The sequence below is a fragment of the Diachasma alloeum genome, unplaced genomic scaffold, assembly GCF_001412515.2.
Source record: "Diachasma alloeum isolate Michigan unplaced genomic scaffold, Dall2.0 Dall_scaffold_00840, whole genome shotgun sequence".
NCBI lineage: Eukaryota > Metazoa > Arthropoda > Insecta > Hymenoptera > Braconidae > Diachasma > Diachasma alloeum.
In genome coordinates, this window is record NW_021680964.1 from 244,476 (window position 1) to 260,305 (window position 15,830).

At 35.9% G+C, this 15,830-nt stretch overlaps 3 protein-coding genes across 4 annotated transcripts; 1 reads left to right on the forward strand and 2 right to left on the reverse strand.

Annotated features, from left to right (window-relative positions):
* Positions 1-783: 783 nt before the first annotated feature.
* On the reverse strand, positions 784-6,418 carry LOC107044928 (probable histone-binding protein Caf1). Its single transcript, XM_015267014.1, has 5 exons — positions 6,198-6,418; positions 5,081-5,582; positions 3,596-3,853; positions 2,208-2,535; positions 784-1,481 (listed from the first exon to the last, which is right to left on the reverse strand). The coding sequence occupies exons 1-5, from the start codon at positions 6,214-6,216 to the stop codon at positions 1,302-1,304; spliced, it is 1,287 nt and encodes a 428-aa protein (XP_015122500.1). The 5' UTR covers positions 6,217-6,418; the 3' UTR covers positions 784-1,301.
* Positions 6,419-7,939: 1,521 nt separating this feature from the next.
* LOC107044899 (peflin) lies at positions 7,940-10,910 on the forward strand. Of its 2 annotated transcripts, none has more exons than XM_015266967.1 (4): positions 7,940-8,346; positions 9,268-9,457; positions 10,178-10,456; positions 10,587-10,910. In XM_015266967.1, exons 1-4 carry the CDS (start codon positions 8,335-8,337, stop codon positions 10,676-10,678), a joined length of 573 nt encoding a protein of 190 aa, XP_015122453.1. In that variant the 5' UTR covers positions 7,940-8,334; the 3' UTR covers positions 10,679-10,910. The 2 variants fall into 2 exon arrangements, with proteins under 2 accessions (XP_015122453.1, XP_015122454.1); XM_015266968.1 differs by having other exon boundaries at positions 9,286-9,457.
* Positions 10,911-11,296: 386 nt separating this feature from the next.
* On the reverse strand, positions 11,297-15,109 carry LOC107044900 (E3 ubiquitin-protein ligase sina). Its single transcript, XM_015266969.1, has 4 exons — positions 14,700-15,109; positions 14,405-14,608; positions 12,076-12,168; positions 11,297-11,972 (listed from the first exon to the last, which is right to left on the reverse strand). Exons 1-4 carry the CDS (start codon positions 14,742-14,744, stop codon positions 11,895-11,897), a joined length of 420 nt encoding a protein of 139 aa, XP_015122455.1. The 5' UTR covers positions 14,745-15,109; the 3' UTR covers positions 11,297-11,894.
* Between the last annotated feature and the right edge of the window lie 721 nt (positions 15,110-15,830).

Consider the following 15,830-nt stretch of genomic DNA (forward strand, 5'->3'; position numbering starts at 1 on the left):
TATTTGAACTACCTTGCCACACTGGAACTCTTATTCAGGACTGATATAGAGCTGATGTGCTGTTTTCACGTAATAACAATAACGCCTCATAATAATCCCATGGCCCTGTGAGCATCACCATTAAGCATCGGATAATTCTTATCATAATTTTCCTTCATCGTGAGCTCAACCTCTCCATTCTTATCATCAATTGTACGACCTGGAGAGGAATCATTCTCACCATCCTCTTCCTTGCAATCATTCACATTCACATCATTCATGACGCCGAATCGCTGAACAAAAAAATGTTTCCCATTGAAATTCAAAATTCAGGCAATATTAGGGAGTATCTCCGGTTAAAAATTATTTTTGGAGCTAATCAAATTTATTTGTATCTGTTCCACGCATTGAATGGTCTCCAGATTGTTTTTTTTAATAAATGAAAAAATATTATTCCATGCGAAAAAGTGGCAACATCGTCGGTAGTTTTTTTTTTTCACCAGGAGCTGGTATCAAATGTACAAATAGTACATTTCATACGTGCATCGGCTTGGTGCAACCGGGCCGTAGCTGAAAAAAATATTAATATTTTGTAAAAAGTAATTTAAGTGATATTAATTAGGTATGAATTTTTTCAAATGTTTTTCATGCAATTTAGTTGGAAAACTAGAAATATTTAAATCTATTGGGCAGCCCGTCGAAAGGATAGAGCTAATTCAAACGGCATAAAATTCTCTTCTGATGTTTCTTCATTGCATCAAAAATCTTTCGTACGAATGCTTTAAATGAGAATCAACCGAAAAATATAATTCTTCATGTTCTTTATTTCATATTGAAATGTGTGGAAGGTGAACCTTATTGTAATTGGAATATCCGATTCCGTCAGTTACATATCTTATTACAGAGAGACTTATTAACTAAGTAGAAAAAATACTCGGATTACATTTGTTTCGGCTGCAAAACGAAGAAAAATAAAACGAGGTGAAAACGAAAAACAGGTAAAATATTGTGGGGTTTTCATACACTTGAATTAGTACAATAATTAATCCCAGAGTTTTCTTAAATAGTTGCTTAATCTTAAATTATCCAGCGTATGGATGCATTTGACACACATACTTGCGGAAAAACCATCTGCTATTTTTCTGCTTCTTCTAAAGTTTAAAAATGTATCAAACATTAAATTCACTGCAGCGATTTTAAATTGATCGAATGATAATCATTGGCAAAATGTCCTTTTGCCTCGCCTTCATGAATTTAAATTACGCTTTCTCCAATAATTTTTTGAAACCCCAAGTGAAATAATAACGTCAATATTAATGAATTTATGAAGCACCAGCCTCAAGCTCACTGGCTGGTGTATCAGGCTCCTCATCGTTGTAGATATTCTCAGCCATCTGCCACACCTGCATTATATTATCTTCAGAGACTGAGCATATGACCCATGGCTCGTTGGGATTCCATGAGAAGTCACTGATCTTGGCTGTGTGTCCACCATGAATGAACTGTTGGAAAATGTAAAATCAATTTGGAATAAATCATTTCAGCCAACATACGGCCATAAATATGCAAGTAAAGAAACATTCGAAAACAGAAAATTAGAATTTTGCCTGAAACTGATGAACAAACGATTGAATGAATTATGAATAAAATCAATTTATTGAACCTGAATAACTTCAGGTTCAGGGCAATTCTCTTGGCCCTGAGTGTACTCAGGGTTTTTTCCCTGATTTTACAATCAAGGCGGGAGCCTCCGACAAGACGCAATTGTTGAACCATAAAAAATTCTAATGAATTCAGTAGTGAAGCGGTAAACCGGGTCAAGTCGATTTTGACTTTTAATCCGTTTTTGATGAATATCTCAGAACCTAAGAGAGATAGCAAAATTTTTCTCATGACCTTTTTTGTAGAACCAATTAAGGGCTATAAAAAGTTCATGACAAAAATTTTTCTATCTCTTTTAGATTCCGAGATATTCGTAAAAAACTGGCCAATAGTCAAAATCGACCTAATCCGGTTTACCGCTTCGCTACTGAATTTAATTCGTTGATGACGTCGTCGTCACCTTTTCACTTTTCGTCCTTAATTTTCACCTTCCGAAAAACTTTCAACCAATTTCCAGAAATAAAATTAATTCTACAAAAAATACCTTTCTACTTTTTTTCCTACCAAACCTTTTACTTCAAAAGATATCCGCCAATTACAGTTAACATCCAGAAAAAAACACTCACCAAAAGTTCCGGTGGTCCATCTTCAGCATCCTCGCTGGACTGCTCCTCGCCGATCTTACTGAGATCCCAGACGTGGAGACGACGATCAGTGCCACTGCTGGCGAGTATTGTCTCATTGTGCGGTGACCACTGAACCTGGAAAATCTCGTCCTTGTGCGATTCAAACGAGTGAAGTTTCAGTTTCAAATTCCTCAAGTCCCAGAGTGCCACAGTCTTATCTGCACTTCCAGTTGCAAGAATGAACTCGGAGTAGGGGTTGAAGCTGAGACAGTTGACTTCGGCTGTGTGAGCGTCCACAGTGTGACTGGGTTTGCTTGTATTGTTACATCTAATGAAATAATAATACGAAAAATTGTAGAACTGTTCTAGAAAAAAAAATTAATTTCGTAGTATTGATCATATCACGTATGAAAAAATCCTATAGGATTCTCTATAGCATATCCTATACAGGATTTCCTATAAAATTTAGGGGCATAAGGGTCACAATGAGGGTCAAACGTGCCATATGGGGGTCATATACAGAGTAACGTCAGCACCTTGTTTACAAATTGTGAGGAAATATAGAATGGAAAATTAGTAATTCAATGGCATAAGAATTATAAAATTACGATAATAAATTCTTGAATTTCCCTGAAAGTGAGTTTTCTGATGGGTTTCTTCGAATATGATGTTTCAAATTCAATCAAGTGTGTAAATAAAATTTTTCTATTAACATTTTATCGAAGGCCTGAAGGGAGAGATAGAACCATAAATAGGATATTTCGTCATTAGGCTGAAAACAAATTTTCTAGCGAATATAAGTTTGCAGTTCGAGCCGATGACGAGTGTTGGAATCATATGAGCTGGAAAAGATTTTTTAAGCCGTTTGACGAACAATATTTTTTGTCATAACGGCTGTCATAATGACAAAAAAGGAAGACAATCGGTTGTATAGAAGAAAGGGATAATAAGAATAATGCGGATGATAACATTGAATTAAGTTGAAAATCTGACAAAATTAGTTGAAAAGAAACATTATTCTATTTAACAAAATGACATAAACAATGAATTATACATGATAGAAGGAAATGACGTGTAAAATAACCACTCGGAAGCATATTGCCAAGTTATTATCAAAAATAATTATGCTATATGCAATACAAGAGCAATTTCCCACTTGTTCATTTACATTTTCCTCCGGACCCACTAGTTTCAAGAGATATTTACAAAACAAAAGAGTGAACTTTTTGACTCTATACGTTAATTGTTCAATTATTTCAATAATTTGAAATGGGAAAAAAGGGCAATTAATTTTTTTAGATCATTTCCGACGAAAGAGGTCTCCAGATTTTATGAATAATGATGAATAATTCAGGAAAAAAATTGATTCGTAGATTTAATTAATTTACCGAGTATCCCATATCATGAGCTTCTGATCATCAGCGACGGATCCAAACAGTGACTCGTGGAGCAAATGCCAGGCGACATCCTCAACGACAGCAGTATGCCCAGTAAAGATCGTTTTAGCATCAATGACACGATTTTCCTTTGGAGTTGCGTTGATATCCCAGAGGCAAATGGTGTGATCGTCAGATGCACTCAGGAGATAACCATTCAAGTTGGGGTTCCAGGAGAGACCGTAACCTTCCTTCTGATGTCCACGTAATCTATTTTTCGGCAATCAAAAAAATATATTAAAAATGTTCCCATAAATTAGTTCTCTATCAACTGAAACTATCTATGAAACTACACAAAAAAAAGTTTCCACAGTCAAAAAAAAATCAACTTATTTTAAGAAAATGTTTCCTAAAAATCAGAAAAAAACATCTAATTTTCAGTAATTTTGCATCTTGTATCAACTCATCCAAATTGAAGGACGACATTTTGTAGAAAAATCTTGGTTCTGACATTGAGATTTTTTGCTTTCTTAAATCAAGACCATCTCAGTTTTTAATTGATGATTTTTCCTGTGTTAAGAGGAGACTACTATGAGTTTTAAAAGCCGCGAGCATTGGAATGAGATTTCTCATATATTGTAGATCGATTATATGTGGACGTCCGCATGAGAAGGGACCACTTTGGCACTATTGGAGTTATGTATATGCCGATAATCTTGATCTGATTCTGCAAATTTAGAGCCAAAAATGAACTTGATAGCGTAAAGAGTGACGACGCTATAGACGATCGAAAAAATAATTTAACATGGGTTTAAATGGGAGTTGGCAAGAGAAAAACGTGAATATCTCGGAAAATAGAATCGACAAAGTGGTCCCTTTTCATGCGGACGTCCACATATATCGTTAGCTGAGAAGAAGACTAACGTAAGTGCTAAAAAATGTCCTCATACCAGAAGTTTTGAATTTTTAATTCCAGTTCCCATATTTGTTTCTCTTTTTCTATTGAATTCTCGTATTTTGGCACTTACGTTACTTTTCTATACAGCTAACGATATATCTAAAAACGAATAATAAGTCAAAAAAAAATCATTGTTCATTGTTCGTTTGCCCCATAGACGCTTAAAATAGTAAAAATGCATGAGATTTCTCACTCCAATAGCCCGCGAATTTTAAAACTCATAGTAGTCTCCCCTTAGGCCAATTAATGTTGAATTAATATTCAATTATTCCACAAGTATATTAATAATTTCAAATGTTCTCAGATTCAAAACGCAAAGGTTCTTAATTCAATAGTCAAATGTTGATAAGAACTTTGAACTTGGAGGAAGTCGATTTTAGATATTTTTGTTCTGAAATCAGTAACTTGATTCTGCAAATTAATTTTTTTTCTGTGTCTGGACAGCGTTTCGAGTATACACAAAGTTATTCTTTCGACATTTTCCCCTCAGCCTCTTCCTTTTTCAGATATTTATCAATTAATGTTCAATAAAAAATTACCTAAGATCAGGATGACACTCTCCATTAGGATCAGGTTTGCTGGGATGTTTCGTGTAGTCGAAAACAAGGACATCACTCGAAGGAGTCTTAGTAGCAATGACACAAGGGTTCTGGGGCATGTAACGAGCCCTGTTGACCTCCCCTTCGTGATTGATCTTGATCTCAATCTCAATTTTTCCACTCACAGATCCAAAACCTCCAAACTCTCCTTTCTCATTGTCGTAATGAGAAGCATCGAACTGAGCATCCTCATTCGGAAGCTGAACACTCGCAATTAGGAGATGATTTTGCTCGTCAGAGGTGTGAGTACCCAGAATCAGACGGTGGACAGAGTAGTCTTTGCCCTCGGGTCTTGTTACGTCGGGCAACCATTGAGCTGTTAGCGATGGCCACTCCAGTGCGTGGGTCATCACGAGATCGTACAAGAATGGGGTATTTTTCTTCCATATTTTATACTCTTCGTTTATCACGCGCTCTTCAACGGCGTCATCAAAAGTTTCCGCTTCAAATGAATTGAATGAAAATATAGGTAAGCACTAAGTTTGTCGAAACCGTCCTTTAATTGAGCTAATGTAATGAATGATAGGAAAAAATATCAAGAGACCCCCTTTGATGAAACATCTTTCATGAAAAGCACGAAAAATTTGCATATAAAAACCCAACGACTTCGCTAGCAAATTCTTTACAATTTCATCTTGCTATACCGCTTTCTCCATTAAAAAATTTTTTTTTCAATACAAAGAACAATTATTTCCCTTTGTGACGAGCCTAAACTGAGCTCAATTGATAAATTTGTTTCTGAGTTATGAATAATTTTATAAAAGTCTAGTGTTCATTTTACCTCACCCTCCCCTATATCATGCACCCGTCAATCGTTTTCCCTCATTGCTCCGCTAATTAAGTTTCTTCCACAGTTAATATCAAAGCCTCTGGCAATTAGGTTTAATTCTAAACCAAAAAATGATGGATCAATACCTTATGAAAATTATCTCCAATCGCGAAAGTGACGTTGTTTACAGGTAATGGTCCAAGTCCCCCTCCCCCCAAGGCCTAATTAGCACGTTTTTGCTGGCATCAAGCCCCCGCAAAATCTCCAAAATCATTCCAAAAAACTCACCACCATCCTTATCCCCCATGTCTCCTGCTCAGTGATCAACTTCCGCCGCAATTATTCAGTGAATTCTGAATAGTTTCACTCAATCGCCAAAATGGATATTAATGCCCGCCAAAAAGACGACACGATGGGGTATCAAAGTGCCGGGAATTGTGGAAACCGATGAACATGAGCAGTTTCATGGATGGCAATCGAGGCCGGGGCTTGGGTCAATCCCGTCTCTGATTGGTCAGAACGGCTCGCCGAAACTTCTCCCGAATCTCACTAGGGCTTAGACCCTCTTTCACGGAAGCGTACTACTACTAAATCTTCAATGGCTCTAAATAACATTCGGGAGAAAACCTTGTTATTAAATATATGATAAATATAAGGTCCGAGTGATTATGATTCAATTTTAAAAGAAATATAAACGATACACTATATTCTGCACTGCAGTGGCGCCCCCTCAATAGCGTGCTACGAAAGATCCCACATACTAATTCTTTTGTTCATCACTCTGTGGAATTTCTGTACCGACAATTTTGTTGGTAAAGGAGAGTGACGAAGTAGTTACCAGTAACCACAGCCGACGGAGGTTTCTAGAGAAAACTGCCGTCGATAAAATANTACCGACAATTTTATTGGTAAAGGAGAGTGACGAAGTAGTTACCAGCAACCACAGCCGACGGAGGTTTCTAGAGAAAACTGCCGTCGATAAAATAGATCCCATAACGATGATTATTTGTTTTTTATTTTCAAATTCAAATTTCAAAATTGTGGCGAATGGGTTATTACGTACTGTTTATCACGCACTTTTTGTCCAACAAGATAAGTATTTTTTCATCACGCTGTGACAAAAAGTGAACTTTTCGGCGCGCTCCGCGTGCCTAAAAGTCCAATTTCCGCCACATTGTGATGAAAAATATTTTTCGTAACTCGTAAAAAAATGTTTTTTAGCATGTGGGATTATATCACTCGCCTTCGGCTCGTGATATAAACCTCCCACTCGCCAAAAAACACTTTTTCATCACACTGTGACGAAAAGTGAAATTTCCGCCACATTGTGATGAAAAATATTATTCGTAACTCGTAAAAAAATGTTTTTTAGCATGTGGGATTATATCACTCGCCTTCGGCTCGTGATATAAACCTCCCACTCGCCAAAAAACACTTTTTCATCACACTGTGACGAAAAGTGAACTTTTCGGCACGCTCCGCGTGCCTAAAAGTCCAATTTCCGCCACATTGTGATGAAAAATATTATTCGTAACTCGTGAAAAAATATTTTTTGCACTCGTTACGAAATATACTAGTTTGCACTCGTTACGAAATATACTATACTATGATTATATGTATCGATCAAGGACTATGAATTGAATTATTCCCATATAGATCCAAACAAGCAGGGTTGTAGCCTTTTTTGGCAGAAGCCACGTGACAGTTACTTTTTTTGTTGTTTTGTACCAATTTCATTGGGAATTTTCCTCATCCAAATGTCAGTCAATAGAATCGCACTATTCGACTGTTACTTCATATAATCAACACGGTATTCAGCTGATAATTTTTGATAATTCCACTGGTAATTCTTCATGTTGACTATATTTGTGGAAAACAAAATATTCCGTGGTCGAGTGAACCCAAAGAGGATTGACTAAATAGAGGCTCAGATTGGTTCCGCAAGATAGTAATTCTACAAACCACCACCAGACGGCGAGAAATCGCTTTGCGATCGCGATTCGAACACTAATTTTCCCCATGTCAATACTAGTAGTTTCGGGCACTCATTTCGGGAAATTACATGTAAATAATATAGTTCTAGCAGAAGTTTTCCCTTCTCAGGGTACCCCCACTCCACGTGATTCCCACCTGTATCCGTGTCTCCCACTTCTGAAAACGAAGGGAAAGATTCTACTGAAAGGCCTATACATAAATACGGTGTCATTTTTGAGGGCTCAAATGTATATTATTGTGAATGTCAATATTTATTAAAATTTTTCATTATTTTCCCGGAGATTTATCACTTTGATGAGGGGAATAAATATTTCTCCTAGATCGCCAGAATGGAAAGTTTTATAACTGCACTCATTAAATAATTAACCAATAATTTTATGTAGTGAATTTGTGTTCTATACAAGGAGAAAATAATTTTGAGGAGTTCTAAATGGCATATCCGGTGGGTATTCATCGCCTTTTGTTTGTTCAAATTCCAGATAATTTTAATTCAGTAATTTAGCAGTTTATCAACAATTAAGAGATTGAGAACGATCCGTTTCAAAACGCCAATACTCAGCATTTATCAATATATCTGACATTATCAAATGAACATTGCTGAATTAGTTTTGCTTTTTATTTTATGAATTCATATTTAAGGATGTTCGACACCCTTTTAGCCAAAATTGACGTTGTTTTCATTTTTCTGGCAAATTATCGATGGGAGTGACGTGAAAAAACATAACGATTTTGTGGTTTGTCATTCTTTAATGGCTCACGAAGTTGCGTAGTGGGGGGATAATTTTCATGCGTTTTTTCTACAGTTTTGTGATTCTTTTTAAAAGTTTAGAGAAAACGCAGGAAAATGGGCAGGAAGGAAAATCGTCAAGGGTCAAACGGGACCCAACGGTCATACCCCACAAGGGTACGACGTTGCGTTGCGTTGAGGTTGCGACGTTTGACCCTCATGGGGCAGAATCTTTGCGAGATAACACCTGTACCACATTTGGCCCTCGCAAGGCATAATCTTTGCGAGATATGACCCTCATGATGTTTGATGCTTCCTAGATATGGCACTCGTGACGTTTGATCCTCACAAGGTACAACCCTTATGAGATTCAGTCACGAGGGTTATACTTCACTGATAGTCGAGTCTGGTTTCTACCAGTTATTTAACTTTTTTACCATTTAGAGGTAAATTACCAGTATTGTACTAGGTACCGTAGAAAACTCCGATTTTCAGTGAACATGGGTTGTTGAACCCTGGATATAAGCCACAGGTTTTTTAAAATTATTTTATTGGGATTATTGTTTAGTTAAATTTATTTTTTCATTTACTCTCGTTGATTCTTGTTTCCCTATGATTAACAACAACAAAAAATAGAATCTTGGACATATGCAGGGTGCAATGTACGGTGCCACTGCCAGCGGTCAAATATCTCCAGAAGTTGAACAATGGTTCCAGGCAGTTGATAGGGATAGAAGTGGTAAAATATCATCAGGCGAGCTAAGATCAGCTTTGGCTAACGGTCAAGGAGGATCTTTTTCGGATACAGCTTGTAAATTGATGATTGGTGAGTGGATAAATTGATCAAAATCTGTTGCATGGAATCACGATCATAATTAATAATGCAAGAAACAATTTCCAGAGAATATGCCCCGACTGTTTTTGTAGCCAAGAAAATTTCCGACAAAAAACACCTGTTAACACGGATCACTCTTGAAATCATTCGTTATCAAAATGATTTGACGAATAATATGTAGTCGCATCACTGGAAGTGACTGACCGATAAAAAAAATTCTCCCAAAGAAAATGATTCCTTGGTAAAACTAATGTTTTTCTCAGTGAAGGACTACACCTTTCCAGGACGAGGAGCGATGGACGACTGGTTTTAATAATGCTTTTGAATTTTATTCCCAATAGAAATTGTTATGAATTAAAACATTTTGATTCATGCAAATCATTTTCATCATTTAAATGTCAATCAATAATTCACTAAATTCATTTCGGACAGGATATCCTGAAGATCATTACTGAGATAATTCAACGAATAATGTAACAGAATTCAGAATGTTTTGTCGATTAATTAATCATTTTGATAATGGATGATTTTAGTGAGAAATTTCAAGAGATTGTTATGTCGAAAATTTTGTGGGTTGCGGAAAATGTCCTTTGGCATTTTCATTCCAAGTTCCTCTGACGAAATAATTGAACCCTTATCTTATGGTCAACTGTATCAATGTTCACGAAAATGAAAATATTGTCATAAAATCAAATTTTCATACATTTCCAGGAATGTTCGACAAAGAAAAAACTGGAATGATCAATCTCGAAGAATTCCAGGCTCTTTTTAACTACATCAACGCCTGGCTAGGAGTGTTCAAAGGATTTGATCATGATAATTCAGGAAGTATTCAAGAACATGAACTCTCAGCTGCATTCACGCAAATGGGCTACAGGTTTAGCTCTGATTTTATTAAATATTTGATTCAGAAGAGCGATTTCAATCACACAGGAAGCATCACTGTGGACCAATTTATTGTCTTGTGCGTGCAGATTCAGAAATTCACAGGTAAAATTATTTTGTCATCCCGTCCGTAAGGCAGCGCGACTGTTATGACAAAAAATGATGTTCGTCATTTATAAACAGTCGTTTAAATTTTATGAATATTAAACTAATGGCGCTCTATTTATATTTTCAGAGGCATTCAGAGCACGAGACACACAGCAAACAGGTGAAATAACAATTGCTTTTGAAGATTTTCTATCAGTTGCATTAAGCTGCAGTGTTTAATTCTTGCCTTGAAATGTTACTTTTGAATGAAGAAAAAGAATCGCTTCCGCTCGTTTTCCTACCTGTACTAATTTATAGTTTTGTTTTACACGCAAAAAAAATATCATTATTCATCAATTAACAAGTGGTTTGAATTAGCTCTTATTGATGAATATATGCATAATAATGTTAATGAATTTAATGCAATGTATTTATTAAAAATTGAGAAATAAAAAAATGAATGGATCAAAAATGTTTGACAGTCATTTGAAGAATTCAGTCGTCAAATGATAGAAGGAAACGAGCCGGAGAAAATATCTGGGAGTAGTGAATTTACACGAGTTGGAACAAAATAGCAACAGACATTTTTTGTTGAAAAATTTTTCAGCTAGAATCATCATATAACCGTAAGAGCGAAAAATGTCTACATCGTATTGGTTTCGTCTTAGAATTTTTCCCATTGTGGAGATGATTCAGGTGATTACTGCTTTTAGGTGAAAATATCAAGAAACTTTTTCAGTAAGTAATGGAATTCTCAGCAATGAAAAAAGGTCTTGATATTGTCTCCTACAATCGCTTATTCATGAGAGGATTGAACGAATGAGGAATGAGAAAATCATTTAATTCGAACGTAACGTATAACGTAATGAGTAATTGAAATTTATATGTTACATGAGTTACAAAAAGTGTTCCTAGAGTTTTTTAAAAATTATTATAACAGTTAAAGAGATATTTGCTAATCAATTTTTTTTTAATTCTCACACTAGTCTCCAATCCGCATTCATAACTTCACTGCAAATGATTCCGTGATTATGATAATTACAGGCCGGCAATAATTATCATTGATTATTGCTATAAATTAGTAGCACGCAATTTATCACCAATGCAATTATCCTAGAGACATGGCATTTCAGAAGAAAATGTTAGATCTCCTTCATAAATGAATAAATTCTCTATTAAACATTTCTCATTACATTTCGTCCGGGAATCACTTCATTCCGCAGATAATATTTTATATTTGTTAGATTAAGATATCGACTCATTACGTTTTAGTTGTTTAATACAGCACCCACTTTCTCTACGTTATCAACACAAAAAAAATCTTCTGTTGTCCTCCCATCCTTTACTCATTAAGGTTATTAGAATAATGAAGATAATGGAAATAATGACACTCATATAACGCAAACAAATATGCAACAATTCTCCTTTCTCTCCCCCTTTTCGTTCTCGTTATTTTTCATTTCTTTCCACCTGTTGTGGTTTTAGTGTTCATCTTTTCACGACCAGCTATTCTTGAACTGCGACGAATAATAGCCTAACGACGACAAATCACACGAAAAATTGTTACAATTATTTATTGATCGTTCGAACATGAATCAAACTGGATATGAAATATTTACAATAAAAACCAATCATACCCCTCCACCCGACTCTGTTGTTTGGGTCGCCACTGACTTCTTCAAACGGATAACAGATTTGTTGATATCGTGATCGGGTTCCATTAGTGAAAGCTACATAACAGAAAAATGTACTGTCATTCTCCGCAAATTGATAAAATTAATAAAAGTTTTCAAGTCGATAGATTTTCATCTTGTACATTGTTGAATTATCTTTTTAGTTGTTGGAATTAGGAAAAAATGTCAGAAGACCTTTTTTCAGAGGATTTCCTCGGATGCAACATTGTCTTTTGACATTTTCTCCTAAAATCACTCATGACTGAGAAAGAAAAAATCCTCTAATTTGATATTTGAGTTGATCAACGCACTGATGCGTAGATTAATAGTCGATTTATCTCAGCAACGAGTAGTTTCATGGAAAAATTTCAATCTTTGTGAAAAAATTACAAAATTCAAATATTTCCACCTTTGAAGCTGGGAAAATGCATTCAAAAGACGTCATGCTGGATAATCGTTACAATATTTAATTTAGTTTTGACTCAAATTCTCAATATAAAAAATTCTCCGAATTTAATCGCTCGCTACTTGGCTATGACTTATTCAGCAAGTTGGATTTAAGGAACTTCCGCAGTAAGTATACTTGGTGAAAATTTCGAAATGGTATAAAGACCTTGTCCACCCCATTTTCGAGATATACATCGTCAAAAATGGAAAAAACACAAAAATTGAATGTTTGGCGATGCATATCTCAAAAATGGGGTGGACCAGGGACTTGAAATTTTGGGAATATCTTTTTAATGTGGTCAACAACATATGATCCAAATATTGCGTCTTCATACCATTTCGAAATTTACTACTTACTGCGGAAGTACTTTAATGTCTTCGATGGATTTTCAATTATCTCAGAAATTAGTGGTTCTACGGAAATATGTCAAAAAACCTTGTTGGCAGAGAATTTTTTCGGCTACAAGATAATATTCTATCATTCAGTAAATAAGGGGAGATTCAGTAAAAAAACACTTCCTGATTCTGTTAGAAAACAAATTTAAAATACTAGTTCTTAATATTATTTTTTATACTTATATTTATGAAAAATATAAGAAGAATTCATTTCAAAACTTATTTACCGGTCACAATTCAGATTTATATTTTACAAAAGCATGGCTTTCATCCAAATATTTTGGGATTAATCTCTCTCCACATTTCCCATCATCAAGAAGCGAGCATTGGGGTCCAGACTGCAGATTTCAAGAGTTGATTATTTCGTTGCAATGAATAAATTGCAATCGAAATAAGCCATACTATTATTCCTTCTATTTCTCTTATTTTTGCTTCCCAATGTTATATCGTTTGAATTTATGTTTTGGATTTTTCGCGTTATATCGAACCATTATGGCCCAAAAAGTCCGAAATAGTATATATTTTTCATCACAATGTGGCGGAAATTGGATTTTTAGGCATGCAGAGCGTGCCGAAAAGTTCACTTTTCGTCACAGCGTGATGAAATAGTATATTTCGTAACGAGTGCAAAAAAGTGTTTTTTGGCGAGTGGGAGGTTCATATCACGAGCCGAAGGCACGCGGAGCGTGCCGAAAAGTTCACTTTTCGTCACAGTGTGATGAAAATGTAATTTTCAGTCCATGTCCGTACGAATGTGTGCATGTATGCATGTGTGTGGTAAAATTTTAAATGGATGGAATTGAATCTTTTTTTTTCTAATGTAGCTATTGTTGAGTCCTATCGATCGCCATTAATTAAAATTTAATTCATTGATTAGTTTTTTCAATTTTTTAATTTTTTTGAAAATTGGTTGTCCCTCGATAACTAAAAAAACGTTCTCAATTGATTGAACGATGATTAAAAAATTTTTGTTTATATACGACTTACAATGCATCTCCCCCCACATTCTTCATAATTAAAGACCGAAAATTTGTAAAAAACTTTTCTGACGAATATGATTGCAGCCGTCGCCTTCGGCTCGTGCTGAAACCTCATATTCGCCAGAAAAGTTTTTTTCGGCCTAATGACGAAATATACTATTTAGATAGGGGACGATGGGGCAAAATGAAACACGGGGCAAAATGAAACAGCAAGAAAATCTTGTGATCTAAGGGAGATAGGACGATTTTCATAAGAACCTTTTTTGTAGAGAATTTTACAAGCTACAAAAAAGGTCCTCTTCAAAAATGTCCTATCTCCTTTAGATGACGAGATTTTCCCACTGTTTCATTTTGCCCCGTGTTTCATTTTGCCCTATGCTCCCCTACCAAACAAATGAACAATTCACGGCAAAAGCCTTTGTCCTGCCGTCGTAATTAAATGTCAATGATTATCATCCAATACGAATTACCTTTATTTCCTCGAACTTTGCAACAATTTTCTCGACAGTCCAATTACGACTCTCGCTGAATGCTGATTTGCACACTGGACACATGTCCAGTGACTTTTTGCAGTATTGACATACATCATGTCCCTGAATGCATTGAAAAACTTTTCCTTTGAGTAAATCCAGGCACACAGGGCACTCCAGCAACTCCTCCAAGTCGTCGCACCACTGACATGACAATAAAAAAAAATTCCATGAGACACCGATAAAAGCAGCCGAAAATATGAGATAAATCAACGAATGAATGGCTTCAACTCACGTGAGCCCGAAGTTCAGTCATCACATCCATTCCGCTACTATCCATGATTAATACTGATTACAAGTTGTAGAAGTGATTTATTTCACATTCGATGAAGGATTACTCGATTACTAATTGCTAAATTCTCCTCGGACCCTCAGAAACAGCGAAGGAACGGTTGTGTTTGTTGTTATCCGGCGTCTGCAAGGTCACGTAAAGGTTCGGTCCCATGGTAGGACCAAAAACAACCATCAGATGATTTTTATGGGTGATTTATATTGCGTAAAACCCAAGATACATGCATTAAAATGTGAAGAATGTGACAATGAGTCTCGGAAATGTGAATCAATCAACGGTTTGATATTTTTTTCGACTGTCTGAGGTAAGGGGGTACCCTAGCTTTAAATTCGAGATGTTTGTCGACGGTTTGCACTGCTGGAAAAATGAAAACACGAAATTATGAGATAACAAAATCGGCTTGCAGTCATGGTTGCCAAACTTCAGGCATTATAGGCACAACGTCAGAAATCGAAAACCTCTATGGAGACTGAATTTGAAATTTAATGACTTAGATACTGAATATGCGGTAATTGAAGTGGAGTGCCTCCAATCACAAACACGGATAGAGTTTGCCTTCTTGAATTCCGAGGGGCTGGTCATATTCCTCAATCGAGTAACTCAGTGATTTCCAGAATCAGATGATTACCTGTTGATTTCTGTGATATCTCAAATGATTTTGGTGATTACTCAATCAGCATTAGAAATCATGATTTCTCTTGAATTCTTGTGATTCGCATGATTTCTCGTAGATTCTAGAGATTAGAATCCTCATTGATATCATTCACTGATATCAGAGAAATTGCCACACAAGCTGTGTTTAGAGTACTATAATTCGCACCTTCTCGGAATCTCGAGTTTAAAAATCTAATAATTGCTGAAGTATTAGCAGTATGAATGCCTAGCTTATTCCTGTGCGCATAGGTCCACCAGCGTTTGAGGCTGCAATTATATTGCTTGAGAGTTGAGTCAGTGACAGATTTAATCATTATTTCCAGTCCTCTGGAATCCTTTTCCTCAAGAACGCTGACCTGACAATTTCCCTGTCACCAATGAAAGCCGGGATGCTAGCGGATGATTCTGTCTCTAAAAGGA

Coding starts and splice junctions, on each gene's coding strand:
- LOC107044899 (XM_015266967.1), top strand. Junction 9,458..10,177: donor AGCTTGTAAATTGATGATTG/GTGAGTGGATAA, acceptor ATACATTTCCAG/GAATGTTCGACAAAGAAAAA. Junction 10,457..10,586: donor GCAGATTCAGAAATTCACAG/GTAAAATTATTT, acceptor TTATATTTTCAG/AGGCATTCAGAGCACGAGAC.
- LOC107044900 (XM_015266969.1), bottom strand. CDS start 14,744: ATGGATAGTAGCGGAATGGATGTGATGACTGAACTTCGGGCTCAC. Junction 14,609..14,699: donor TGACTGAACTTCGGGCTCAC/GTGAGTTGAAGC, acceptor TTGTCATGTCAG/TGGTGCGACGACTTGGAGGA. Junction 12,169..14,404: donor CAAAGTTCGAGGAAATAAAG/GTAATTCGTATT, acceptor TCTGTTATGTAG/CTTTCACTAATGGAACCCGA.
- LOC107044928 (XM_015267014.1), bottom strand. Junction 3,854..5,080: donor GAGTGTCATCCTGATCTTAG/GTAATTTTTTAT, acceptor GCCGAAAAATAG/ATTACGTGGACATCAGAAGG. Junction 2,536..3,595: donor CTCATGATATGGGATACTCG/GTAAATTAATTA, acceptor TTATTTCATTAG/ATGTAACAATACAAGCAAAC.